The sequence below is a fragment of the Colletotrichum orchidophilum genome (genome assembly GCF_001831195.1).
Source record: "Colletotrichum orchidophilum strain IMI 309357 chromosome Unknown Scaffold_87.1, whole genome shotgun sequence".
Lineage (NCBI taxonomy): Eukaryota > Fungi > Ascomycota > Sordariomycetes > Glomerellales > Glomerellaceae > Colletotrichum > Colletotrichum orchidophilum.
The window spans coordinates 58,235-86,218 of record NW_019173043.1 but is presented as its reverse complement, the minus strand read 5'-3'; the positions used below and the strand labels follow the sequence as shown (position 1 = coordinate 86,218).

Here is a 27,984-nt window from a genome sequence, read left to right as displayed (position 1 = left end):
AATCATCAAATCGCCAGTCTTGGCACATCCAGATCTGATCCTCAAATCTTGTTGGCGAGGTTGTCGGTGTTCTCCGCGCCGCCCATAGGGTTGTCCTCGACAGCGAGAGTCTGCTCGTCGTTCAATTTGGGGTTCCTCAGAAGGAAGGCGAAAGCGATGAGAGGTACAGTCAAGCAGATACCGGTGATGGTAAGCAGACGCTGGACGTGCTGGTACGAGTCAATGATGGCGGCGCGCTCTGGAGTTCCGACGGGGTATTCAGCAATGGCTACGAAAGGCTGGGCATAGGTGACGGTAGCCAGAGTATCATTGCCAAAGGGCGCAAGGTTCTTCTCGAGGACGGAAGGCAAAACCTGGGTCCAAATGGCTCCGGAGACGGTGTTGCCGAAGGCGGATCCGATGTTGTAGGTGGCAAGGTACAGACCGGTCATGATGGCGAGGTGCTCGTGCTTCAGGGTGGTTTGGAGCGAGGCCTGCGCAGGGTAGGGGAACATACCACCTGCGATACCGAGGAGGACCTGGGCGCCAATGACACCGCTCTGTCCGGAGGACGTGGGCGAGCCACGGTAGTGGATCAGGAGACCAAAAGCAACCATGAAGAGCATGGTGCCGGCGATGATGAAGTATTTGAGGCGGCGGACCTTGAAGACGATGAAGCCTAGGATAAAACCGGCGATGACACTGCAGAATGAGTACAGCGACGTGATGCGGGTGGCGGACGCAATGCTGAAGTCAAAGGCAACAATGCAGACGGTGTAGAGGTAATCTCCCTGCATGTACCAGGCCCAGTTGAGGCCCAGCGCAATACCAAGAGGTGCCAGGATACCACGGTCGCGCATCAAAAAGAAGGGAACGAGAGGGTGCTTGGCCTTCATCTCCCACACAACGAAGACTGGGATGCAAAGAATGCCGATGACGAGGGGCGCAATAACGTGAGCCTCGCGCCATGTCGTTGAGAAGCCACCGGCAATGGTGAGAGGAACCAGGATCAGGGCGAAGACGGCGATGACCAGGATAATGCCGATAATGTCGAGCTGCCAGAACAGCTCAACGAGGAACTTCTTGGGTCCAAGCATGCGGAAAGGGGACGCGTAGGCGTCAAGCAGGCCCTGCTTTCTGGCGCGGCGGCCGACGATGGACAAGCTGACGATGAGGGGGAGGGCACAGAAGGGGTAGATGATACACCACATGCCGATACCCCATTGCCAGGTGCTTTGGCCGAGAACCAGGGCAGAGATGTTACCGCTGACCCACGTGTTGATGATGAAGGGCAACGCGGGGATGTAACTAAACAGCAGACGGGCGCGGGTGGAGGTGATGTCGGCCACGATGACCTCGACGAGCAGCATGATCATGGTGTAGCCGACCTGGTAAATGACTGCGCCGGCGGCAAAGGCCTTGACCTCGGTGGCACAGGCCTCAACAATGGTGCCGACGACATAGAAGATGACGGAGACGCAGATGAGCTCGACACGGCCAAAGACGTCGGCGATCTTGGCGGACGTGGGCTGGGCGGCGGCGGCGATGACGGAGCGGAGGACGTTGACGGTGGCCAGGAGAGAGTGCGTGGCGTAGCTGCTCGTGGCGGTGGGCTGGTAGGCATAACGCAGAGTTCCGTCGAGGCCATAAGCGTAGGCGACTAAGAAGACGCCGAAGAAGATGAAGTAGCGGTCAGTGGTGGTGATGGCGGCGGACAGAGCCTCGATTCTCGCGACACCGGGCGACTTTTCGCCAATGATGTCGTTGGACTCGTACGCCGGCGGCGGCGGCGGAGGGCTGCTGTGGGAGAGAGGAGCATTCTTCTCTGGTGAGGCGGCCTCGGCGGTAGGCGAGACGATGTCTGAAGGAGACTCGGCCTCCTTCTTGCGACCGAAAAGACCCATTTTGAATACTCAGATGAGGCGAATGGTGCGAGAGAGAGCCTGGGTCGAGGGTCAGTGCTAGACCTGGAAGAGCTCGCAAACCACGAATTGCAGCTCAGGGCGACAGGCAGTGGGATCTCGCAAGGTCCACGGAACAAAGTCGGCAGAACTCCACTTCCTTCTTCCGTGCCACTCGGCAACCTTGAGGAACCTTTGACGGACGGCGGCACTCACTCGGGAAGGTGTCGGGGGGGAGCTCCGGTGACGGTCTTGCGGTCTGCGGCAGGAACTGTGACACACCGAGGGTCAATGCGTCCCGGTGAGCGTTGACTGATGCGGTGAGTGAGTCGGGACGCAGGTGAAGGAAGCGTTCCTAGAGGTTCGCGTCCGCTCAATGACACAGATGGAATGAACGCCTTGCGCAACGGATTTTATTCTCGAACAAGAAGAACAAGGCACAATCAAGAGGATAGCCTGGCCGGGTACGGGATGAAGAAAAGAGGGAGAAGAAAATTCAGAGAATCCGCCTGCAGGGACAACAGGGAGCAAGAGGTGAGGTTACATCCAAGGCCATTTTTTTGCTTTTCTGACATGGCGATTAGAGCTTTATCAATTGTCTCTCAGGCTCGTAGGCAGGCTGCGCGCCGCCCAATCATGGTCGCACCACCCATCTTCGCCCATCGGAGCCATTTCGGGGGGGGGGGGGGGGGGGGGGGGGGGAGTTCGTTAGTGGGGGGGTTGGGGGCGCGGGGTGGGGGCGGCGCGACGAGTGACGGTGGCCCGGCGCGGCGGGGGCGGGCGGGGGGGGTGGGGGGGGGGGGGGGGGGGGACCAGGCAGAGAGACTGGGAACCTATGGGGAGGGGCGAACCAGTCGATCCATCATCCAGCCGACGCAGTTTGCGCTAGCCGTGATGATTTTTTTCGCATCTTGTTAGTTAACAGACTAGCGCGGCCTTGATCCCTGGTCCAGGGTCTCCAGACTTCGGAGTTGAAGTCCTTTGGCGTGTCAAAGTTGGTGTAGTGTAGGGATCAAGGACCATGTAAATTCCAAGCCATCAGAGATTTTTTTTTTATCAGATCCATCTTATCTGATTTAGCGTGCGCCGTTAGGAACCTCGAACCGCTGCGATCGATACCGCAAACGGTTACGTCTCCCAAGCCGTCGTGGCGCATTCATGATCCCACCACCCATCCCTCGGCACTCAACTGGCCAACACACAAGCCGGTCTCTCTCCCTTGTCTCTCATCTGCTCCTCATCTGCTCCTCATCTGCTCCTCTTTACTTGTGGTGAAGTACCACTCACAGCCAAAGAAGGACGTCGGCAGAACATCTGCTTGACTCGATCAAGCTACCCGCAGTCACAACCAACGACCTCGGCGCGCCTCTACTACAAAGAAACATCCCGGCCGATTTGATGGCTACAACGTTGCCGCGTCGTTCTGCGTGTGTTTTGTGTATCCGTGGAGCACTGCGACGAGTGTTGGGATCTCATCCCCAGTCTGCCACGGTGCCACCTCGTAAAGGACCACAAATCTGACCCAGTTCACCCCAAAGTCGCCCACAAAGTCTCCCACGAGTCCTGCGTCTCTCAATCCGGCCCCCCACTCTACGACCAATCTCCGCATGCTCCCGACTGGCTCAGGAACGGTGTGGCCAAGTAATCAGAACATCGGTCAACCCGGTCGGTTTTGACAAATGGATTGCACCCGCGCGAGGCCGCCTTTGCGCCTGTCAGCATCACCGAAAAGGATCCCCTCCAAAAGAAAGGACGGCACCGGCCTCGGCCACTAGAGAGGGTTGGTTTTTCTCCGCTGCAAAGAAATGGGCTCATGTTCGCGTCGAGGGTTCGAGGTCTCTTGGTCGCGCCGACTCTTTGCCAAGCGATTTCTCTTGGTCATATTTGCCGTTCGAGAACAATTCACCGTACGATCCTCTGTCATCGCTTCACTTGATCCTTCTTCTGTGGAGATCCATCCCCGAATCCTCTAAAGTCTAGTTAGTCTAGAACCTCTTTGCCTTCAGGCCAACAGATCTCATTGTTACTCCAAAATCCCCCCACAAGACGCCTGCGAGCTCGTCGGCCGGTGGTTTAGCTGAAGTAATCATGACCGCGCATGCTACCAGCACTGCTGCAAAAACGCCACAAATGATGCGTCTGACTGCCGTCTTTCCACTAGTCTACCGATACTAGTCTGCAGCGCTAACAGGAGTGCCGTCTGCATCATGATCTCTGCAAAATACGTTGTTGTCAAGTACCTTTTCCTGCCTACGGCAAAGATCCAATCTTCTCTCCTCGACAGACACATGGATGGCAAAAGGGTCGGTGGAATCCTGCAGTAGTATCGGAGCATCGGAGCATCGGAGCTGGGGATCCCAGGCGGCGTCCGAGCTTCCCGGCCACATACCGATCGGTGGATATCGACCAGTGTGTCGGGTGTACCAGGAATCTGGCTATTGATCAAAGATTTTCACTCGTGAAGAACTAGTTGCTCACCGCTGGGTCTGGGTTCATGAGAGCTCAGGTTCCCACCGGTCTGGAACCTGCGTGAGAACATCCAAAACCGTTCGGACATCAGGGCTGACCCATCCGTCGCCGCAAGTGTCTGGTCTAGATCTGACCTCAATCTCACCATTTTCCAGCGAATTCTCACGATAAGTTGTCGCTGTAGCACGTAAGGTACTACCAGCGAACGACAAAGGTCAACTGACAAATGTTTGCTACATGTACCAAACAGTACGCCGCGCCTCATGCGATCCAAAACTAAATCCGCTCCAGCCAGTTACGCGGCTTCACGACCACCCACGTCGGCTCGAGCCGGTCAATCACCGCCTTTCTCCGACCAAATGTCCGTCTCAAAAATGCTCACAAACTTGCTCTTCTTGACAAAATTGTACCCACGGAGCAGTGACAGGAAAACAGGAATGTCAATGCACGGCGGCAAAATCGTCTTGGCACTGAAACCTCCCAGGCAAAACGCGTCAAAGCCGTTGAGAAACGCGACGAAGCATAAGACAACGGCAAAGTACACGAGAAAAGGCTGCATCGGCGCCTTGTACGGCAGCGTGTTGCGGTCGATCCGTTGGTACCGCAGGCACCGGTAGATGTAGCACACGCTGGCCCAGGCGACGAGTGTGCTCACCGCGCTCCAGCTGCTGATCCAGAAAAAAACACCTCGGCGGCGCGGTTGTTCACGTTGAGGTAGACCAGGCACCCCACCGCCGTCGTGGCGGCGACGCAGGCGTAGAGTAGGCCGAATCGCTCCCACTTCAAGAGACAAGGGCTTTGGGGATATTGCGAAGCGGGTTCTTCGTCTCGCCGGACGCGACGACGACCATTTCGCTCCCGTCGCAAGAGAAGGTGGCTTGGATGAAGACTTTCCAGAAGGCGAGGGAACGGCTGAGGGCGCCGGGCCGGAGGTACTCGTTCATCGGCCCGGGGTCGTTCCAGTACCGGAAGCCGATGGCGTCCCCGCTTGGCCCACCGCCCACGGTGATGATGAATAGGAAGATGACGAGCCCGACGATCGTGGTGAGTTCTATGGCAACCTGCGGAATGGCGTGGTCCCAGTAGTCTAGGATGTCAGTCTGTGCGGACATCCTCCACGAGAATTATCGAAATTCTGGAGGAAACCTTGAGGAAATCTTAGGCTTTACTAGGCGCTTTCCTCCAAAGAAATCTTGGGGAAATCTTAGGGGTTTCCTGGCCCTCTCTTCCATAGGTAATCGGACGAGAAGGATAGGAAATCTAGGTATAGATCGTAATAATTGCCGCTACACCAAAAATTGATTTCGACGGCGAAACTCCATAAGCACGATAATTTATGTTGCTGTAGAAACCATGTATTTAGAGCCTTACTCTATGTCAGGGTTGGACGTAAGGGGGAAATATACACACGCAGAAATTACTATAGTAATACAAGAATACATACGAAATTTAATAAAGGACGTTAGGAAAAGTAAGAGTAAGTATATTAATCTATTTTTATCGGGGTATCGCTCCTATGCGCGAAAATGACTCCTGTTTCTTCATATATCTACATCCACCGCGTGCTATGCCTTGGATGGTGTCTCGCGTTCCTCAGCCGAGGTCTTTGCCGGTCACCTTCTCGATAATGGTATACTCCAGGGCACCAGCGACGTCGTCGGTGGTGGAGCCCAAAAGAGTGCCGATATCATGAGCCATTTGAAGCCCATTGAGCTCGGAAAGAAATACCCTAAGGCTGTCAAGGAGCTTGAGATGCTTCAGAAGACTACCCACAAAACCTCCAAGCTCAAGTCCGCCAAATGTTTCGATATGCAAAAGGGAATGTCAGAGCTGCCTCCCGACGCAGTCATCTTCTCCGTCGCCATCCCGCCCGAGTTCTACAGTGATCAAGAGCCCCTCGGAGTTCCGTTCGCCTCTATGGAGAAGAGCCTCGGCAAGATCCGCTACGACGCAGGCCCTCATCCGCGGCAGGCCAATCTCAAAGCGATGATCAAGCGCAACTTGGCCAGCGATAAGTTCACCACGGAGTCTTTCGCTATCAGAGATTACGTATACGACCATAACTCTCGCCTATTTCTCACCGATGAATCTATGGACCTCTTCTGGTACTTGACCAACTTTTCCCCGGCCGGCGATTACATCACTGTCGACCTTTTTGACAACCTCCGGCCCCTCGTCGACGCTGTTGCCGATCCACAGGCTGGGGGTGAATGGTCTGACCGATTATGCTGCATTCTCGACAAGCTTATCCCAGACATGATGTACTATATCAAGCCACTCAACCACTTGAAGGCCAACGTCTCCTTCCTGGCTGGCTCTGATGGCTGCGGTAAGACTAGGCTCCTGCGCTGCATCCTCTCTTTCTCTTTCATGGGTGTCAAGAATGCATCGTGCCCCACGCTGTATGTTGTAACTGAAGAATTTGACGTCTTGAAAATCGCCAGAAATTTGAACGCCTGGTTCGCCGGCTTCCGTCTCCAGCATCCAGAGCATCCAATTTGCATCCTCTACATCGGGCCCTACCATGTCAAGCTCAGCTCTCAGGATGTTGCAGAGGATGTCCCCGTTCAAGTAGGCCGTCGAATCGTGGGCACAAAGGAGTTCTGGGATAAGCCGCTGAGCCTGATCGCCAACTTTGTCAGACAATACCGATACTGGACCATGCAGAAACGTAAAGGCAATACCAAGAATCAGTCTCACCCCGAAAGCGACATTGAATACGTCTTCACCCTCAGCCAGCTCGGAGTCACTCACCTTATAGCTCATCAGAAGCAGCACAAAGACGTCCTTCGCTAGCTGAACAGACTCCTTGTGTGCGCTTCTCCCTTCGCGGCGTCCAGAACTGCAGTGAGATCGTTTAAGCCGACTCTGGTCTACATCGACGATGCCGAGCGCATTCGTGACGTAACCACGACCACCCTTACTGAATACTTCTCACCCACTGCCCGGCTTTTTTTTTTTTTTTTTTTTGGTGGAGGATCTAAGCAGGGAAAGCTGCCGGTGTCTCTGCTTGCGAAGAAACTTGACAACCCCTTCACTGAACAGCTCAGTGTCTCATTCTTGTTCAAACGGGCAGCATCAAAGGATGGCTTGAGAGCCTTGGGGAATCGAATAGGCCATCCAACTTGGGTTAGGTCTCCTACTTAGGTGCTCATGCTCGGAATCGTATTTCCGGCTATGTGTTCAGTTCGGGCTATCTCTTCGACTTGGGCTAGACCTCTGACCTTGCTCATGTTATAATGGGGGTTTGATCATTTTCCTGTATTGCACTTCAATTGGTCGCTTTCTGAAGCAATCCTCCTCCAGCCAGACTGACGACTTGGGTTTACAATTTCCGTGATACTTTTCATTCTCAAGAAGAGCCTCATGCTCCACCATCAATCACAATTTCAAACCTCCTGTCATTACACGAGTTGTAAAAAGCCATGAAGAAACACTAGAGGAAAATCTCATTCTTCGCATCTCCCCCGCAATGACAGATTCAACCATAACCAAAATATAATCAACACAAAACCTCCAATACCCTATTGATTACTGCCTCTCACCTTCCCAAATGGCTCGACATTGTGCCTTAGATCAAGCGCATCGAGTGTATATTATGCCTGGAATTCTGCGGTCCCCATCCCGTTGGGCCTGGCCAGATGAGATCGCCGTCAGCCGACTCGACCAGCATGACACAGACTGCAGGACCAATGACTCTACCTGCAGGAGTCCTTTTCCCCTCAAAAGAGGCAGACGCCAGCTCAGGCTCATCATCCATGGTAATCCTCACAACAAGCCACGTCATCATCCATAAACCCTTCTCCAATGCTTCCGAAATCGGTTCAAGTCTGTGAAGCTTCCGTTCCAGGTGCCAAAGTGGAACCAGGGCGTCACCAACCTCGGTCTCCTTGGGCCCGATTCCGTACCCCCGACTGGTCAAACCTGATTCGAGCTCGAGCGGCTCCAGTGGAAACAGGCAGAACTCCTGCAAAATTGAGTCCAAAGTCAGAAGATGGTGGAGAAATTCCGAGACTGGAGAATCGACACGCCCCTGTGTGAGTCTTCCCATGTACTCTTGGAATGATGCGTTCGTGTTTTTTCGATCTCGACTCGAGTGGCGGAATTTCACAATCATTCCCAAGAGCGAGGAAAGCGCAAGGATCTGGTGGGTTGCCTCAGAAGGGGAGGAGAAAAGATCGCATAGGACTTTCACGACCCGGTCGGAGCATTTCTCTTCATCCTGAATGAAGGAATGAAACTTCTTCGCAAGAGTAACTCGGCGGCCTCGTGGCCCTCCGGTCGAGCAGCACCAATGAATTTGCAACTCGCCCTGTCGAAAGCTCAAAGCTGACCTTGCCGGCCTTCCAGGAGAAGTTGGAATGAGCTCGTACGTATCGACATTTCTGATTTCAGAATGATACGGTAGCTTCCATATCCGAGGTCTTGACCAGTCGGGAATCCAGGACGGATACGAGGGGGCTCCCGGCACTGGCAATGCGACTGCGCCAAATTCAAACAAGTGAAGTAGGACATGAAGTATGGTGTCTTGGTCCCCACGAGATAACACGGAGAAGGTGAAGCTTCTGTAAATCTCTTTCCAGTGGGCAGTGTAGTCCAGGCTAGCGCGATCGCGATCTGGTTCGAGGCCTATGAGGGCGGCGATGCGGTCTCTTGGCTCCAGGCAGCTAGCTTCGTGAAAATACCACAAAATCTCTAGCACACTGAGATTTGTAGCACATTTACTTAGTTTTGCTGCCATGTTGATGGGATAACAAGACATATTCATATTTTGGAACTGCCTGGCGGCCGTTGAAACAGTCTCGAGGGGAATTGAATACCTCCCGCAGTACATGAAGGCCTGACTTGCCAAGGATGCCTCCTGGATGACCCAACGGCGTGAGAACCAGGGCCGTTCAAAGAAATCGAGCATAGATTGAATCCCAACGCCATCGTATCGCTGACCCAGGCCAAGGTGCTTTCCCATCAAAAAGGTAATGTGCTTGGCAGTCTCCCATTGCTTAGCCCGAGGGAGCCGACTGATTTTTCGAAGAAACTGAACAGGTTTGCAGTCTTGCTATCTTCTGGACCGAGCCAGATTTGAACCATCTCAGCCTTTCTAGATATCAACCCCATCAAAGGCACTTGCTGGGCCTTCTCGGCTTCGTCATCTTGGTTGAGGCAAATGGCGTCAATCCAAGTCGTAAACGGTTCGGTGGGTTTCCGAAATTGTCGCAGTAGAGCATCGACGGTGAGTGTAATCCGCAAGTACGAAGTATCGCCGTCACAGTGGACTTCCAAGGTCCGATGAAGATCCCGCTTTCCCCATGTGTAGGAGATGGCAGAGTAGAAGGGACGTACTGCCGAGCGCGAAGAATGGATGATTGAACAAGCCAATGGAGCGTCAACGTTTCTTGCTGGATCAAGACAAAGTAGGCGAATACAATTTTCGTCGCAGAGAGGCTCGTATTGATATTTGTTGAATACTGGCATGATGATATGGGGTAAAGTTTGTGTTCTCGTGTGATATCCGGACCTCCGGACCTCGAGGCACGTCACGTCGGGTAGCCATGTAGAGAGATCAGGCTCCCATCGGCTTGATTAAGACATGTAGATTCTCAATCGCCTACCTGCATTATGCCGACTAATTGCTGTTGACAGTCAGCAGGATATCATTGGCGGAGAACCAGGGCGAGATTGACATACGGCAACAGCCGCTTGCTTACACTCCGACATTGTATTCTGAACTCATCTAAATCCTCTGGGTCGCCAATCTGGACTTTGCCTCAACCCTCTTTTTCCACTTGAAGGGCGACTGGCCTCACCATCTGGCCTCGCAATTCCCATCTAATTTGATCCAGACGCCTCAAATATTCCAGTCCAGACTCTCCAAAACGCCGTCCCGTACGACATCCAATGCCCGAGAGCTCGTAACCCGCGACTTGGCCACCGCTCCAGGGCTTCACTTCCTCTTCACGGGGCACATCCAGAACCTCTTCGATTCTCCTTTGGCGGACGTATCTGTCCACGAGTATCCATCGCACAATCTGCGGGAACGGGCCGGCATATACGAGCGCATTTCTCAAGACAGCAACATCGTTAATCATGGCGACATACGAAATGCCGGCGCCGCTGTACACGAGTATCTTTACCGCATCGAGGCTTCCCTTTACACAAGCTGCCATTAGAGCAGAGCCCTCGTCACAACCCTCCGCGTCAATGTCTGCGCCATGGCGAAGCAGCGTGGGGATGCAATCCAGCTGGTCTTTGAGCACAGCATTGCAAAGCGGGCTTACAAATGCATGCGGGTTCGCATTGACCAGGACTTCCGCAGTCTCCATGGGGAGACGCTTCAAGAGTCTGACAATGATGAAATTCGCTTTGAGAGGGTTGAATTCGATGAGGAGCGGAAGAAAACCCTTGCGAATATCCAAAATCCTGTAAAAGTCGAATCCGTAGTTGAACGTCAGACTGGAAAATGCGTCGCCGAGGATGATGTCGTGAACGGGCGTGTAACCGGCCTTATCGAGTCTGTACGGATCCAGGCCGAGTTCCATGAGCCAGATAAACATTTTGGGATTCTTCGACTTTTCGCCACAGGTATTGAGAAGGCTCATCCCATCGGTATCGCAAGCATGGACATCCGCTCCGAACTCAACGAGGAGCTTGGCCATACCAAGCTGTCCCAGCTCGACCGCCAGGAACAAGGGCGTTTGATACACCGAGTTTCGACGATTTGGGTTCGCACCATTCTCCAGCAGTAGTCTGACGCCTTGCTCAAAGTTCTCGTCCACCGCCTTGTGGAGTGGAGTGCCAAAGTCATCTTCGTCTGGCAGGTTGATGTCTGCGCCATACTCTATAAGGATTTCCATCATTTGTAGGTTGGTCTCGTCGACAGCCATGAGCAGCGGTGTCCATCCGTATTTAAACTTTGGTTCCAAATCGGCAGCGAGGACACGTCTATTGAAAATGTGTTTCAAAATAGCGTCAAGCATAGGCTTCGATACATCCGATGCTGTTTTGTCCGTCGCTTCAACTTTTGCCAACTTGTCTTCTGTTGGAAAGTTTGAGCTTTCCTGTAGAATGTCGACATATCTATGGGCGTGCTTTTTGACGTGGTTGGCGATGAGGCGAACCCTAGATGCCTGGCCGCTAATGACAGCACAATGGACAGGGCTCAGCTCATGACGAGTCCAGTCAATCTGCTCGATGAGCTTCTGAACAAAAGCGTCAATGGTATGATGCGAACGTTGCTCTGGCTGCATAAGAGCCATGTGGAGTGTTGTGCAGGATGGATACATGCTTTCGGGTGGCGCCCCCAGGTGGCGAGAGCAACGATCCACGAAATTCCATGTAGTCATTCCGCAGCCCAAGAGAAGATCAGCGAGGTGAAATTGGCCTTGAACTGTGGCAAGAATCAAAGGTGAACATTTTCCACAGCTAAGCCGGACAGAGTTCAAGGTCTCCCGGTCGACCATCTGAAGAACACTGCTGAGTCTTCTCAGGTTCCCATCATCCAACAAAAGCTCCATCACAGCCCCGAGGGCTTTGCATCGGCCGTCGCGGTCTTTGACAAGATCTGGAGAAGGAATGATCACGTTGTCGAGAAACGGCCGGAATAAGTCAATCATCCTTTCGGACTTGCGTTTGAGGGCTATTGTGAAGGCTCGAGGTAGGTTCATTCGACTGACGATGTCTGGTTCCAATTCGAGAAGTGGCTGGGCGATTGAAATATTGCCGGCGTGTACTGCGAGCATCAATGGGTTCCAATATCCGTCCGGCAGGCTTTTTGTAGGATCTGCTCCGTGTTCCAACAAGACTCGAACGCATGACCCATCGTCAGAGTCGTAGGCAGCGGCGAAATGGATAGGCCTCCAGCCATCAGCCGTAGGAGCTTCGATACTCAGCGACTCAACTTTCAATGACTCGAGGTAGAATGTGAGAGTATCGGCGTGCCCACTTGACGCTGCTAAATGAAGCGCGTTGCACTTGTGCATAATTTTACTGCTGGTCAAGCCGGTCAGCTCACCAGGCGAGAAAGCGTGAGTGCAAAGCTTTGCCCAGTTGAATTCTTCCCCGATTGACTTGAGCTTGTGAAGAATGACCAGATTTCCTCGTAAAGCCGCAGCAAGTCCCGCATCGAGGCCCATGTTAGAGCTCGCAGACGGGTCAGCGCCAGCATTGAGTAAAAGCATAGCGGGCTCAGTTTGCCTCTCCATGATGTAAGAAACAACGACGGGCATTCCTGAGGGAGTCGTTGCGTTGGGATTACAACCGCTGCTCATAAGGGCAGAGAGTTTTGGCATGCGATGCGAAACTCTGTAGTCGAGTAGTCTGAAGATCAAGCCGATTTTGAACCGGTCGACATCATTCAGCTTCTCGGGGTCGGCGTGCTCGAGCAGCTTCTCAAACATTACTAGGTCGCAGCTTGAACGTGGTGAGCACGCGTACTCGAGCGCAGAGACATTATCGAAGCGTGCGTGGACGGAAACCCCCAAATCCAACAGTTGTTTGACAAGGCCAACATGTTCTTGCTTGATGGCCAGCCTAAGGCATTGAACTGCGGCTGGTGCTTCGTTGAAGCCGTCTAGTTTCGTCGAGGCTTTTAGGATTGTGTACAGTATATCTTCTAGCCACTTAGAAAACCGGTCGTGACTAGCGGAAACCTTTGGCCACCCCGATAGAACCGGGATCAGACCACACTGGCCACTTTCTTCTTCGTACTTGGCCAAAGCCCCCTTCTTAATCAAGCACTCCACAGCCGTTTGTAGGGATGGCTGAGCCGTCAGTCCTGCAGGCCAACGCGGGGCATCTGTTGCCAGAACAGTGAGTGAAAACCGTTCCCATAGCCCCATATCCGCATCATCCCGGCTATTGAGGATATCTTTGTAGCCAAGGAGACGGCTGTATACGCCAGCATCGAGTGTTCCGAAACTGGCTGGGTGGTTGAAGATTTTGTCTGGTGTGGGGCCGAACAAAGCAGTGTCGTTAAAGATTTGAAAGACGGTTTCCGCTGGAGATGAGTCCTGGTCATTGAGAATGTTCTCAAAGTCCAAGCTCAAGAGAATAGAAATCAGAGGTTCTCTAGCCGACACGTTGAGGAAGTGCAGGGCATTCCGACACTTCCTGTCAATCTCCAACGGATCTGCACCAAAGTCGATCAAGCTGCGGAGTAGATCTGCTGAGCCCCATTCTACAGCCAGAAAAACGAGAGGGGTTGGGCTCTTGAGATAGGCGGCATCTGACTTGCAGGTCTTGAGCATGTGGATCGCCCCGACTGGAGCTTCGGACGTCATTTTGCGCCGCCTCTTCATCTGACTGAAGGGATATATGACAGCTTGGGCGATGGGGGTCTGACCATCAGTCATAACTCCCCTCAGATTCTGGTCCCAGTGCTTATCGTACTCCTGAAGGCAGTCAAGTAGAGCGGTGTCGGAATTTGCGGCTGCAAAATGCCAGACGTTACGCCCACTCTCGTCGGTATCTGTAGTTCTTGCTCCATGGTCCATAAGAAGTTTAAAGACCTCGGGCGACTCTGATAACATCAGGGGTGTTTGATCCTTGTGGTTACGAACCTGCACATCGACATCTTCTCTCGATGTCAATATGGCAGCTACAAGAGCTATTTCATCGGCCTCGACCGCATAGTGGAGGATTGTCGTTGCTTTGTGAGCTTCGTGAAAAGAGACCCCATCATCGGATGATGCGATTGACTGCGCTCTCTGAGGCGCCATGGATGCATTTGGATTCCAGCGAGGGTCCAAGATGAGTCTTCTGACAACTGCTGTCTCACAATCCTGTACTGCTTCTCGAACCAGTTCCGCATACAAGGTGTCTGAGACGTCAAGAGGCCGAGATCCAGAAATGGTGGAGGGACGAGCCAGATCAAAATGGTCCAGAATCTCATAAATACCTGTGGCCAATAGTGATATATCGTTATAGCTGTCATATTCGGGGATAGCTCTATCGAGAATCGCGGGAAGCATACCTTCAAGGAACGAACGGGTTGGTGGCTTCAATGGTGATGGCCAGTATTCTAAAAGAGAGTTCTTCCCATGGAAGAGCTGTACAAACCTCGAATCGATACTGACACCCGACTTGAGGACGCGAAGTAGAATCTTCGGGGCACGAATTTCCTGGCAAATGAGGAATCCTAGTGTTGCCAGGGAGAAGTTTTCGTCTTGGCAGGGACCAGCCGTTTCCGTGGTACACGAAGCACCTGCATCCAAGAGAACCCTGAGAGTCTCCTCCTGGGAGTCGGTGGGTATGCAGTCAGATACCAGCTGTGCAGGGTCGTCAGAGCGTCCCAAGAGTGCCGTTGGACCAAGCAAAGCACAGTAGAGAGGGGTTCCCAAAGAGCTCGGCTTATTCAAGTCCACTCCCCATTGTATGAGTTGCTCGCAGAGCCGGGGAAGCCCCAGCGAAGCAGCAACATGAAAAGGGGTGACCGAATCATCCGACAGTCTCGACATCAGAAGATGCAGCGGTGTCATCGAAAGGGCACCGGAGCCGAAGTTGAAATGCTGCGGCCATTCTTGCCTTGCGTATTCCATAAGCCACTGAAGGAAGTGCGAAGATTTCCTCGAATGGAAAAGCATGTGAAGGGATGTCTTGTAATCAGTGTATCTTTGGCGGGCCAGGTCCGGGAGAAGCTTTGCAGCAGCAGCAAACTCGGGGTGCTTGATCTCTCTCTCGGCCACATACTGTCGGTGCGTGTGGCAATCGTCCAACTTTTTGTCGAATTCGGCGCTCAGAAGTAAGGCCATACACGTGTCACCATCTATCTCTAGGCCTTTTGGTGTGGAGTCAATTGTTTGACCAAGGTCTTGGCTGTAAATATCTCTGCGGTGGCCGGTGGTTGACAGGCGAACGAGCAAGTCGGCCCAAGAGTTGCAGCGGACGAGAGATTCTAGCTGGAGCTGAATCTTGTAGATGCTCGAGACGAATCCTGAAAGAGGAGGGGGCCCGCCTTTTGGTGTTGTCGAGCCTGTCGACCACTCAAGGCTGGAGTCATCAAAAAGGTCGGCCAAGTCGTCAAAAAGGGTGTGGTCTGGACATGCAGGAGAAGTGCCTTGTTCTGCAAAGTCTTCGAACAGTAGCCAAAGGCTGTGGAGAGTACCGAGGAGTATTCTGACAGCTACACGTGCGTCGTCATTGACACCGCGGTCACGCAGGAGGTGGTACACTGATCGCGCTTTGGATCGAGCCTCTGCGAGAGCTTGCACGAGCCGGTGGCTGAGGGGCATTGTGACCGGTGTTATCGTACAATCTGCACGTGCGACAGCTTGTTTTGGCCGTGCCTCGGTGCGTGAGATGAGTAAAGCAGGTTCATGAGGCAAGATGAGGAGGATAGCGGTTGAGTTGTAGTTGTAGGTGGAGAATATCGAATCTCGGCCGATGTCAACGGTGAGGTGTCAAGGAGTGTCCCAAGCTTTGCCTGGTCGGTCCCTCCCAGCGCTGTCGAAGTCCGTTTTAGCGGTTTAGCGCCCGCAAGGGAGCCTTTATAGCGGCCTTTGCCTCGCTTAGGTACCGCCCCGGGCCACACCTCTTTCCCGACTCCACTTCTTTATCAGGTCCAGTACGGTCCGTATTCGCGTTGCTGACATAAGGTAACCTGGAACCCCCTCGCCACTCACCCGTCTCCTTTCCAGCTCATATGAAGTATATGTGTCTTTTCACTATGAAATGTGAAACTTGATAATGTCGTTAGCTTTCATTTGCCAAGACGACTTGCTGCCACATTAGGAAGAGCTTCTGAACGGCATCATTCGAACATGGATAGAAAGTAGGCGCCACTGCGAACAGGTGCGGCCAACGTGTTCAAAGGAATTTACTTCAGATATCTGGAAGCCGCAGCAAGAATACCAGTACCTGCAAATGCACATATGGCGCCAAGAGCAGTTGCATCAGATTGGTAGCGGAGACGCTCTGCGTATACCTATAGTTCAGATTTACTCCACACTTGAACTTCACTACAGTTGCTCAACTGTTGCTGTATTCTCTACCGCCACCTGGCTCATCCCAATCCTTACAACTATCGAGAACCCTGCTGTATTTCACTCTTTTCCATTGGGTCCTCATTTCAATACAATATTGCAGCCCGCTCGATAAGAGCTAAGCACGAGAAGGACATCTCGGAGTTGAAAGCCCCTAGAACAAGGCTATCAGACACGTCGTGATCAGTATCATGTCGTAGGGCCTCGGATCATTTAATGAGGTTGTCTCATAGGTAACGGCACTATATTGCTCTTATGCCTCGTATCTACTCTATGTAGACATGCGCGAGCAAAGGCTGCACTTGGTACCTCTGTTAGCAATCAATAATTTTGCCTCTAAAGTCAGTATTTGTGAGACCAATATGATGAGCTCCCGTTTTGGTGTCCCTTGGCAGCTGCTTTACAATTGCCTCGCTTTTTTGCGACTTCCGGCTGTTATTGTTATTCCTTGTTGATGGGCCATCTTTAGGTTTGATTAGGATTGACGGAAGCTAAAAGTCTAAACATCTGACCAATATCTGGGTGCTTTTATCCGTATCCTGCAGTCTTAAATTTGCGCCGGCTTTCTGCAATTCCGTCTTTGAGGCTAAGACTTGGCCGTTGTCAGTGGGTAGGGTACCGGTGACTAAACGATCAAACCTTGGTGGTATGTTCCATTGGGCTAGCAAGAATCCGGAGTTTGTCGAGCTGAAGCTGAAAAACAGGTAGGGTCAGATTTACGGTTTGTGACGATAAAATCATATATCTCAACCCCTTCATGCTGAGCTTATGCAATGAGAGGATGGGTCCGAGACAACACCACTTTGAGTAGCCTCCCAGAGACCTCCACTCTTGGGCAACAGTCATAGGCTCGACTAAGGTGAGCTCTGCTTCTCGAGCGTCTAGTTTGTGAGCTACTAAGCCCTGGTTTGACCATGCTTTCTTCTCCCACACAGATGTCAGCCACCATGGTGCTACGCATGGAAGTCTACTCATTCGCGCATAATTTCCCCACAGTGTCACCGGCTTTCGTGCGGACCGATGGCGATGGACGGCGAAGTGCTCTTCCATCACTTCCCTTTGACTGCTAAGTCTGGGGTAATAGCTGCAAATCGAGCTCGCCAGACGAAGCTCGGGCGTGTCATGACTGATCCTGATGGCAGAAGAGTCCCCTGAGGTCGACGGCTGAGCGGCAGGTTAGCCGGTTAATGAGGAGCGTTGCGCGGGGGCGCATCTGGAGCGGCCGTTGAGGCTTGACGGATGTGTGAGGCGCAAACGACCAGCGTTGGCGGTACGTACTCTTGATACAGTGCGCAACTGCAGTTAAGCCGAAACTCGGATACTGTGTATTTCCTCCTCAGTTGCTTTCCCTCTGTGCCTCTGCACCTTTTCTCCAGCCCACACATCATACAATAACGACTGAACACACGCAGCCACACGCAGCTTAGGACCACAATCAGTCAGTTTGGTTTGGTCACACAGACCACAACCTCTTTCGTCCGAACTCGTTCCCGCCCTCTTGCAGCCCGCTATCCGTGCAAAGACCGTCTGATCAACCTTCCGCCCGGACGAGACGAGAGAATGCCGTCAAACTCAGACCAAGCATGGGCCCCTTTATGCCTCTCGAACGTCTCTCTCGCACTCTCGTGCGTATGCATGGCGACGTCTTGTCCAGTCGTCGATCAATCTTCACCTGAAAACGGCTCGACGTTGACCATTTAGAGCCTCCCGCAAGGACGGAGACCTGATACAACTAGTCATGAGCTAGACGCACAGCCGGTTTTTACTGCCCGCAGTTCTGCTTCCGCCCCTCCTTTTCAGAATCCCCGCTGCTCATTTAGTTGCGATGGTCACCGGGCCACACCAGCAAACACCAGAAGCATCAGGAGGTGTGGCGACGAGATCGCGGATAGCGCTGGACCCCCGGCCGAGAAAGCCACAGTGTACACCAACGACGGTTCACCTGCCGAACCAGTCGTGGGACTCTAAGGAACGACATGTTCCATTTGATCTGCGACATTTATGTCGATGGTATCCGAAACATTCATTCATACTGAAACGCCAACACGGAAGTCCCTCTCGCCTTTCTGTACCCAGATTGCCGCGTCGACTTGCGGCCACGGAGGTTGTCAACAGAACCCCTAATGGCAACCGCAGAACCGACTTCCGTCCTCGCCCAATTCTTTCTCTTTCGCCTTGTGCTGACCGCCGCTTCCTGCACGGCGACGTTTCTTGCCTTCATTTGCCTGCCTACCGAAAGCAGCATGCGACATCCAACCGCCGCCACCGGCCAAAGCGTCGCAACGGCGTCGGACCCCTTCATTGAACCCCCGACAGGGACAGGCGTCCCAACCAGGCGGTCTGGGAGGGGCCCAAACCACCTAGGCCTGTGCCACTCCATCGTCACGCAATGGCGGGAGATCGTCTACCATGTGGACCATGATTCAGCCAACATTCCCTGGTCAACCCTGGTTGTTCCCTATTACGCCTTCGTCGCTCTCCTCATCGTCGACGCCAGACTTCGGATGGCATGGTGGCATCCTCGCCGAACCTCCGTTCAAATTAGCCTCAACACGGCGATGCTAGTCGAGGGAGAATTGCCGTGTAAAGGAGCTTCTCGACGCCGCCACCATCAACTCGCCAACCTACTTCGGCGCACGGTCTCATTCCTTTTTCAATACCACATGCAGTTTGCTCCTGGGTGACCCCTGATGGTCAAGCCTGGAACGACAGGCCGACAACTAGTCCACTCGTAATCGAAGAGGCCCAAAGGCCCAGATGGGCAACTCATTCAGGAAATCGCCGGCCGGCATTGATGACGGTGATCGACACTGCGCACCTGCAAACGCGAGCAAAGTCGCTTATCGGGCCTCAACGTTGCTATGCGCTATAGGGCAATGACCAAAGGCAACGCTCGGCAGACGCTGCTCGTTGAGTGTTTGCTCCCGAAGCCCCAGCCCCTAGCAAGGATGACTTTCCCCCACAAGTTCGTGGCGTCGACCTAAGACATCCTAATGCCCACGGCGTTTGACAAGCCTGGCACAGCACCAAAGAGACTGTACCAGTGCGAGTCAGGGCCCGTCCGCCGGCGCGTTTGCTATAAGCACCGGAGGTTGGCCGTCTTTTCCATCTCCAGAGGAACCCCTCCAAAGCTTCAAAGCGTGGTAGCATGTGTTATCGGTGCCAGTCACATTGTATTTTTGCATCACATAACACGCGGTCGTAGTCGTCTCCGAAATTCAGGTATCCCTTTTATTACGGACGAATCCGTTCCTTGTAAACGACGCTCCCTGTCATACTCCTACCTCTGGCCGAGCCTGCCCGAGGGCTGTCACATACCGCGTTCCTTTCTTGTCGCTCATTTTTACCGAACCACAAACATGACTTCCTCCATGTCTCGAAGGTCACCCGTGACGCCGCCCTACGATGATGACTACAATCAAAGTCCTAAGGGCTTGCGAGGGCCTGGCATGAGAAACAGTTCAACGTCGGCCTGCCTACCAGTTCCTACCATGACATTCTCTCCGCCCGCGACGCCTCGAAGCTCACGCCCAAATCAGATGTCTTTGCGCTTGAGGAGCAATTCCGGGCTGTCATTACATACCAACGAAGACGCCTTCCGTCGATACACCGATTATAACCCCGATGGGTCACCGAGATCCCCGACTTTTGGGCCAGGTATCTGGTCCAGCCTCGATGGCGTGTCGACAAGCCTACGTCGCAGTTTTGGGCCACCCGTTGTGGAAATCGAACCAGAGACTTTATCTATACCGGACTTCCTTGGGCGAGAGGTTTTTCAGATGGTTCTTACGAATGCTTCCGTCTCTCAACGTTTCTTTCACTTCGCTCAAAATCATGGCTGCGGCTCGGATATTGAATTTCTTTTGAGAACCCAGGAATACTCGAAATCATTAGCGTTATTTGGGAAACAAGCCTCGTCAATGCCGACACCAGCAAACCTACCCTCGACAATTTCCAAGTCTCTTAATGCCGACATGAAACAGTTGACAAATTCTGTTCTTCCAGGCCTTGAATCGATGTTTGCAGAATCAACACGATACGTCGAGCAACGAGCTGCGCGGTCTATCTACCCGGCGTTCGTGAAGCATCAGCTTGCCATCTCCACCTCGGCAGCTTTGTCTGGCACTCGCGGCTTCAAGTATCCTGGTCTTGCCGAGGCGTTTTGCCTCACTGATGCACTTAGTCCAGATTACCCTATTATTGCTGCATCGGATGCGTTTGTTTCTGTCACAGGGTACCCAAGAACCGAGGCTCTATCAAGCAACTGCCGGTTTTTACAAGGGTCGCTCACAGACCAGGACACCGTCAAACGCATCCGGGATACCGTCGCACGAGAAGAGGAGTCTTTGGAGCTCGTCCTGAACTACCGCCGAGACGGTATACCATATTGGAACCTCTTATTTACCTGCCCCCTTGTGGACTCCTCCGGAAAGCTACGATACTACCTCGGCGGGCAAATCAACGTTTCGGAAAACGTTGGCGGATGCAAAGACCTTCTCCGGATTCTCAACTTTGGGCCGGCACTAGAGGAGGTGAAGGAAGAGACCTCGGGTCGGGAGTCCCGAGCCAGTCGCCGAATGAGCCGTACGAGCAGCCGAGACAGGAAACAGGAGCGGCGGACAAGTCTCCGCAATCGGGATAGTCTACACAACAAAGGGCCCAAGAAAAGCCTCTTCCAGCCATTCCGAAAGCATGCAACGCACAACAGCAACAATCAGGAGAACACGTTACCGTCGCAAGGCGTTGGGCTTGGCTTGGAGCAGTTGCTAACGGCTTCGAGCTCAGAGGAGCAGTTTTCGGTCCCCACTCAGGTGAACTCTGTTTACTCTGGCTATAGCCGTTTTATTGTTTTGCAGAACACCGACGGACCTTCAGCGTTTCCGCCAAGGTCGTCGTCTTTGCCCGTCGACCCAAACAAAAGGAAGGCTGCTCAGCTGAGCGTCGCCTTTTGTTCGGCCGCAGCGCTGGAGGCTCTTGGCCTCGGTCTTTTTGCCGACAGTATTACGCACCGAGACATTTTCACCGTCTTCTCCGACCTGGCAGACTCACCGTCGATTACCAAGAGCTTCAAAAATACGGTACGCGAACGGGTTCTCCGGAATGGGAAGACGGCCACGCTGGACATTATGCTGGGTGGCGGCTATCTTGCGCGAAAGGGTAGTCTCATTGGCCTTGGCGGACGATCTTCAAAGGACGAGTCGGACGGCAGCTCGAGGAAACATGGTCGGCCGGTCAGTAGGTCGGGTTTTGCCAGTCTGGTGAGCGAGGCGGGCAAGATGGAGAAACTCACCAGCCAGTGGACCCCCTTGAAGAACGCGGAAGAGAAGGTTGAGTGGGTAGTGGTCATCATCACTCCGATGAAGTAAACATTACGCTTCCTGAAGGGGTATTCCCGTAGCCTAGTACATACGAGTCACTGTAATTATAATGTATATGGCGTGAAGAAGACGACGCAATTCGGAAGGAATCAAGTGGCGGAACTAGACAGATACCTGGGACATATGTCCCCCAAATGGATGAGATGTTAACAAGATGATTTGCTTTCCCGTGACATATTGATGGCTCTTGAACGTAGCTGTGAAAACTTGTGGCTACGAGTTGCTATCTAACAGTAGCCTGGCGTCGACTGGTGCGAATCTTGTTTGCCACAAGGTTGACCTAATCGATGCTGCACCTGGTGATAGCACAAGCAATGATGAGCCTGTGCTAGGATGAGAGTAAGCAGGTAAAAATTCATTGTGATGCGTAGGGTGCTGTAGCCCGTCATCCATTCGCAGAGCGAATGTTCTAACGTTTGGTCCAGGTCCACGACATAGGAGAGACGAAGCAAAATGGAAACTCATCATTACGGTGCTAGTATCTAGCTAGATCCGTCGTCCATCATTAAATACTGCAGGCTTCATACACTCCTTCCCACCTCTCGGGATACCAGCAGCAGAACCTCACAAGGGTCCAGTTTTTCCCACGAAAGACAAGCACGCCATTGACTTCATAGGGCAACGCCCCCCTCCCTCAGCATCTAGAAAAACGCTTAATACCCTCCATCTCACATTGCAGATTGCGGGGGAATAGGGTGATCGGGAACATGGCTTGAGACGTGAGAGAGATCCGGGGAAAAAAAGGGAGGATCTCGGCTACCTGCGGCCCGCGGCGCAGGAGAAGGGACCTTAGGGACGCAGTCTCTCGTCCCAAAAGGGTAAAAATGGGGGACCAACAGAGAGGTAGGCAGGCACTTCAGGGGGAAAAGGGGCCGTCGTGAGCCGTCGTGAGCTCTACGGGATCTACGAGGGACGGACTCCTGGCCTTCTCCAGATCCACGTGTATGCGTATGTACTATGTGCGTAATACGGGGAAATGGAACGTTGCCTTTTTATTCGCATCATGGGAAGCACACGCCAATACGCCAACATATCGATAGTCCAGTCAAGCTGGTCCTGGTCCTTCAAAAGTCCCCTTCTTCACCACAAGTTGAACCCCCTAACCTGCCTGCAGTCTTGGAGTCCAAGCGTCCGCCTCATCCAGCTGAACGGCAAACCTAGGAAGCCACGGTAACGTCCCGAAGGCGGGACAAATGCATGAGAAATGGAGGACGGCCGCATGCGGTGCTTCTAGAATGAAGCGGACTACGGCGAAATGAGCTATTCCATGCAGGGCCGGAGCGGACTAGGTAGTGTAGGTACTACGGAAACCTAGGGGGACGAAACCGTGAAGCCGTTGGCGAACAAATTTGCGTAAAAAGATTGAGGCGCCGCAACCACAATGCGGGCATGCGGGCTGCGGCATCGGCTGCATCTGCGTGGGCCATTGGTGAACTACGCGGGGAAATAGGGCCGAAGATCATTCCAGACTGTTTTTTTTTTCCTTCTCAACTTTGATTTCCTCTGCCAAAGGGCAAAAGGGCAAAAGGGCAATGGGCAGTGGGCAGGTTGGGGGACCTGCGTTTGTGGGTTTCTGAATAATACTATGTACAAAGGCCATACACACTGTCCACACACTCTCTCTCTCTCTCCACAAACCAACTGGGACGTCAACATTAGTAAAACTTGGGCCAAGTGGATATAATCACGTAAATATTAGCCAACATGTGGGACTTTTGACGGGTAATGCGCGCCTGAAGAGTTTTAACGAGGCGTGCCCCGGGCAGACTTTCCTTTCCTTTGTGGCATTGTGCTATGAGTCTTTGGGCTTTTTGGGGGGAGGGGGGTGGGTTTGTGGAATCCATCAGCCCATTGACTTTTCTTGGTCTTGGGGGATTTGGGGGTGGGATAAAGGCTTGGTGTCGAATGATGGACGAATTTCAAGCTAGCGTAACAGAACTCGACTTGCTGCCACCAATATGAGACTACAAGTAAAAAGGTAAAGATTGAGTCTCATTCATGCTAACATGGCACCAGCTTGAACATCACCAAAGGGACGGGACACCAGCGGCGAAGAGTCATCGGCAGCCAAAAGGTTTCCACCGTGTTTGCAGTGGATGAGGCTCCAGAACCGACAGGGGGCTCCAACCACCAAACGTCCCAGGACCCCAAATCGCCACAATCCCGAGAGGGTCGGAGGAGCGGGCCCCGCCGAGTCATTCTGCTGGGATCCGGGAAAGGGCCGTTGCAAGTCCACCGACCACACACCCCCGTGGGCCGTAGGTATGGCCCTGCGCGTTTGCCATTGCGGACACGCGCCGAGATCGCCTTGGTGAATGTCTCGTATGACCAATTCGCCTTACGCGGGTTCCTGTGAGGTTGACGAGGCCGATCACGGCGTCCCTGGGTGGATTATATCAAGACATCTGGTCGCCCCATCCAGGTATGATGAGTCTTTGGAAGGAGAGATAGTTTTCTACCGGTTTCCGTATTTCCTCACCTGACGTCCGTCGTGGTTTCTCTATTTTCTTTGAACCGCTTCCTCAACTCATCCTGCTTCTCTCCCCGGATCTGTGACTAGACGTAAAGAGTCACGCAGGGCGACGGACTGACTGACACGCCTCAACGCGCCATATACACCAAGCAGTGAGTGGTAGAGCCTCCACGTGGTACACCTACAGAAAACATGGGCAACGCCACAGACGCGACCAACAGCCCCGAAATGACGGAGGCGCACAACCAGTCCGAAAAGGATGCCGGCGACCGCGAGCCCGCGCCGGCCTACGCGTCTGCGACGGCAGAGGACAACAGCGTCCTGACGGGAGAGGACGGTGAACTGATCGACTACAAGACCCTCACCTGGTGGTACGTCTAACCCTCCTTCTTCGCTTCCACCAAATTACTTTACGCCCTGATTATGCTAACCTTGCCGACTGCAGGCAGGGTGGCATCGTCCTGATCGCCGAGACCGTGTCCCTGGGAATCCTCTCGCTGCCGTCCGTGCTGGCGACCGTCGGCCTCGTCCCGGGCATCGTCCTCATTATCGTCATGAGCCTCCTATCGACATACTCGGGCCTCGTCCTCGCCGAGTTCCGCAACGAGTACCCCTTTGTGCAAAACTTTGGCGACGCCGTCGAGGTCATTGGCAAGTCCATTGGCATGGGCGCCGTCTTTCAGGAGGTCTTTGGCTGGGCGCAGGTCATCTTCCAGGTCTTCGTCATGGGCAGCCATCTGTTGACCTGGACCATCTGCCTCAACACCCTCTCCAACTCGTCCACCTGCACCATTGTGTGGGCTGTCGTTGGCTTGGCTGTTTTCGCCGTGCTCAACTTCCCGAGAACGCTCAAGTACACCAGCTACATGTCCATGGCTTGTGAGTCAAAACCCCCATCAGGTTTGCTGGATTATTCATGGAGTCTTTGACTGACCGCGAATCACAGCCTGCTTGTCCATCACCCTGGCTGTCCTCATGACCCTCGGTGACGTCGCCGTCTCCCGCCCCATCGGCACCGGCAGCATCGAGGTCGCCCGCCAGCTCGGCTTCACGGGCGCATTCCTCGCCGTGACCAACATTGCCATTGCCTTCTCGAGTCACTCGTGCTTCTTCAGCGTCATTGGCGAGTTCAAGAAGCCCGAGGACTGGCCCAAGGCCCTGGCGCTCCTCCAAATCGCCGACACGACCCTCTACCTCCTCGCCGCCATCGTCATCTACGTCTTTGTCGGCGCGGACGTGCCCTCCCCCGCCCTCTCCGCCGCCGCCTCCAAGACGATGCGCAAGGCCATCTGGGGCATCGCCATCCCGACCATTGTCATCGCCGGCGTCATCTACGGCCACGTCGCCGCAAAGTACATCTTTTCGCGCCTCTTCCGCAACACGAAGCACATGATTCGCCGCACAAAGCTCTCGGGCATCGCGTGGATCGTCATCGTCGTGGGCATCTGGGCCATCTCCATGGTCATCGCCGAGTCCATCCCCGTCTTCAACTCGCTCCTCGGCCTCATCTGCGCTCTGTTCGCCTCGTGGTTCTCGTACGGCCTGCCCGGCATCTTTTGGCTGTGGATGCACTACGGCAACTGGTTCAAGGACGGAAAGCAGACGTGCAAATTTGTGGCCAACGTTGTTCTGTTCCTGACGGGCTTCCTTATCTGCGTGCTTGGTCTGTGGGCGTCCATTGAGTCGATTGCGAACGAGAAGGGAACCAAGCCGTGGACGTGCGCTTCCAACGCCGCGCGGTGAGCGTGTAGAGCGCCAGCTCGGTTTGCGGTAGATGATGCCATATGTAATGAATATAATATGTTAAATGTGATCAGCCGATCTTTTGACCATCCAGTGCTTGAACTTGAGATCATCATCGCGACCATATCTGACACCACGTCAAACGGGGCGGCGTCGGAACGGCAAACTTGGAGGGAGACGATTGGCGTTCAGCTGGAGAAAGAAGCTGTTCCCCATCTCAAGTGAGTATAGAGCCATTTCCAACGGCCACCAACGCCACTCGCTGTCATGGTCCTGGGCAATCTGACTCGCATCGTCACCGAGAACGGTTGAAGCTTCCCTGCCAACAACGGGATGGCCAAAACGACGGAATCTCGGAGCCATACTCACGTGATTTTAGCCTCCATCTGGCACTAAAAAGAGGCTCGATCACATTGACCACTTTACCCAGGTCCCCATTTTTCTTATCTGCTTACCTCATCTCATTGATGATGGCCGCTATCTCAACTGACTCACTGTGATTCTACGTTTCATTTGAGACAGTTGGTACAAAAACCACAAACGCATCATAAAATGGCAGTGACAGAGTCAACTCGAGCCCAGGTAGTCGGGGCATTGGCCTGTCAAAAGAACTCATATCTTCGCACGCTGGAAGCCGAGGTTATCTCCTGTGAAAAAAGACCACCCCCGCCAGCAAAGAAGAATGGCAAGGACAAATCTGCGGGCTCTGTCGCCGAGAGCAGCGCTGACGTGTGGTTGATCGAATTCGCCGACTCTGTTCTCTTCCCCGAAGGTACGGTACGGCTCCAACAGCCCATGAGATCCCCGGAAACTAACACGGGGCTGGTTGTCTTTCAGGCGGCGGACAACCGTCCGACCATGGATCAATCACGCCTCTCTCCAGCGCAAGCGCAGCCGCCATACCGATACAGTTTGTCGAACGTGTCGGGCTACGATGCGTGTACCACTCTCCCGAGCCCCTGGCTCCCGGGGAAACAGTCCGTCAGGAAGTCGACTTCCAGCGGCGATGGGACCACATGCAACAGCACACCGGCCAACATCTCCTGTCCGCCGTCATGAACACCCATGAAAACCTCACTACTCTCGGCTGGGGTATGGGAAAGAGCGGCGCAATGAACTATGTCGATATCCCGCGGAAACCTTCTGATGCAGAATTACAATCTATCCAGGACAGATGTAATGAAATCATCCGCTCTAGCCTGCCAGTCACCGTCGAGACCCCGGACGATGCCAAGGTCCACAAGATGCCCGAGGACTATGATCAGAGCAAAGGAGTCGTCCGTGTAATCCGCATCGGAGACATTGATCGCAACACGTACGAAAGACCCATAGTACCTAGGCTCTATCTAGCCCTTGGGACGTTTTGACAGCTAACACCTAGCCGGGGCAGATGTTGCGGCACTCACCTCTCGCAGACATCCCACATTTCGCTCATCCTCGTCCACCATGGCGAGCCAGTCCACGGAAAGAACTACCGCCTCTACTTCTCCGTCGGCGATCGAGCCATCCACCTCGCGACAGCATCCATTGGCGCCATGGGCACCCTCTCCAAGCTCTTGTCCTGCAAAAACACGTCCGACGAAGTAGTCCAGACTGTGAAGACTGTGCAGAGCTCCGCGGCAGACCTCAAAAAGAGGGAGAAGAAGCTACTCGCCGACATTGCCGAGTTTGAAGCAGACGCCGCCAAGGTCAAGCTGCACTCTACAAAGAGTGTCTGGGTCCACCGAGCAGATGGGAACGCGGACTTTGTGAAATGGGTCACTGTCAACGTCAAGGACGCTGTGATGGCTTGTGGTGGAGTTGTTGTGGTGGCTACGGGCGATGATGGTGGGAGTGGGCAGATTGTTGTCCTCGGTGGAAAGGCGGCTGTTGAAGCGCTGGTTCTAAAGATCAAAGATGTTGTAACGGGAGTGAAGGGTGGCGGTGGTGGGGAGAAGTGGCAGGGAAAAGTCACATCTTGGGAGAAGAACAATTTAAAAGCCCTCGAGGAGCTGGTAGAGGGGTTTGACATCTAATTCCATCTTCGGCTGGGGTCCTACTTATGAGAAGCCCTACGTCACGTTGTC

General features: G+C 53.5%; 10 protein-coding genes across 10 annotated transcripts; 5 read left to right on the top strand and 5 right to left on the bottom strand.

Moving 5' to 3' along the window:
* Positions 1 to 41: 41 nt before the first annotated feature.
* Positions 42 to 1,883, bottom strand: CORC01_09535 (major facilitator superfamily transporter; the record flags this gene model as incomplete). Its single annotated transcript, XM_022621164.1, has 1 exon — positions 42 to 1,883. One exon carries the CDS (start codon positions 1,881 to 1,883, stop codon positions 42 to 44), a length of 1,842 nt encoding a protein of 613 aa, XP_022472310.1.
* A 2,800-nt stretch (positions 1,884 to 4,683) lies between these two features.
* Positions 4,684 to 5,127, bottom strand: CORC01_09534 (amino acid permease; the record flags this gene model as incomplete). Its single annotated transcript, XM_022621163.1, has 1 exon — positions 4,684 to 5,127. A coding segment is annotated over one exon (444 nt), but the record flags the coding sequence as incomplete, so codon positions are not given.
* Positions 4,793 to 7,145, top strand: CORC01_09532 (uncharacterized protein; the record flags this gene model as incomplete). Its single annotated transcript, XM_022621161.1, has 4 exons — positions 4,793 to 4,962; positions 5,165 to 5,393; positions 5,808 to 5,826; positions 5,947 to 7,145. 4 exons carry the CDS (start codon positions 4,793 to 4,795, stop codon positions 7,143 to 7,145), a joined length of 1,617 nt encoding a protein of 538 aa, XP_022472307.1.
* Positions 5,132 to 5,461, bottom strand: CORC01_09533 (amino acid permease; the record flags this gene model as incomplete). Its single annotated transcript, XM_022621162.1, has 1 exon — positions 5,132 to 5,461. The coding sequence occupies one exon, from the start codon at positions 5,459 to 5,461 to the stop codon at positions 5,132 to 5,134; it is 330 nt and encodes a 109-aa protein (XP_022472308.1).
* Positions 7,146 to 9,463: 2,318 nt separating the features above from the next.
* Positions 9,464 to 9,574, bottom strand: CORC01_09531 (uncharacterized protein; the record flags this gene model as incomplete). The annotated part of the gene is made up of 1 exon (XM_022621160.1): positions 9,464 to 9,574. One exon carries the CDS (start codon positions 9,572 to 9,574, stop codon positions 9,464 to 9,466), a length of 111 nt encoding a protein of 36 aa, XP_022472306.1.
* Positions 9,575 to 10,114: 540 nt separating this feature from the next.
* CORC01_09530 (uncharacterized protein) lies at positions 10,115 to 15,574 on the bottom strand (the record flags this gene model as incomplete). The annotated part of the gene is made up of 1 exon (XM_022621159.1): positions 10,115 to 15,574. The coding sequence occupies one exon, from the start codon at positions 15,572 to 15,574 to the stop codon at positions 10,115 to 10,117; it is 5,460 nt and encodes a 1,819-aa protein (XP_022472305.1).
* A 2,993-nt stretch (positions 15,575 to 18,567) lies between these two features.
* Positions 18,568 to 19,008, top strand: CORC01_09529 (uncharacterized protein; the record flags this gene model as incomplete). The annotated part of the gene is made up of 1 exon (XM_022621158.1): positions 18,568 to 19,008. One exon carries the CDS (start codon positions 18,568 to 18,570, stop codon positions 19,006 to 19,008), a length of 441 nt encoding a protein of 146 aa, XP_022472304.1.
* A 1,236-nt stretch (positions 19,009 to 20,244) lies between these two features.
* Positions 20,245 to 21,690, top strand: CORC01_09528 (uncharacterized protein; the record flags this gene model as incomplete). The annotated part of the gene is made up of 1 exon (XM_022621157.1): positions 20,245 to 21,690. One exon carries the CDS (start codon positions 20,245 to 20,247, stop codon positions 21,688 to 21,690), a length of 1,446 nt encoding a protein of 481 aa, XP_022472303.1.
* A 2,677-nt stretch (positions 21,691 to 24,367) lies between these two features.
* CORC01_09527 (transmembrane amino acid transporter) lies at positions 24,368 to 25,918 on the top strand (the record flags this gene model as incomplete). Its single annotated transcript, XM_022621156.1, has 3 exons — positions 24,368 to 24,546; positions 24,621 to 25,054; positions 25,122 to 25,918. 3 exons carry the CDS (start codon positions 24,368 to 24,370, stop codon positions 25,916 to 25,918), a joined length of 1,410 nt encoding a protein of 469 aa, XP_022472302.1.
* A 552-nt stretch (positions 25,919 to 26,470) lies between these two features.
* CORC01_09526 (threonyl and Alanyl tRNA synthetase second additional domain-containing protein) lies at positions 26,471 to 27,933 on the top strand (the record flags this gene model as incomplete). Its single annotated transcript, XM_022621155.1, has 3 exons — positions 26,471 to 26,690; positions 26,756 to 27,233; positions 27,309 to 27,933. 3 exons carry the CDS (start codon positions 26,471 to 26,473, stop codon positions 27,931 to 27,933), a joined length of 1,323 nt encoding a protein of 440 aa, XP_022472301.1.
* Positions 27,934 to 27,984: the final 51 nt, after the last annotated feature.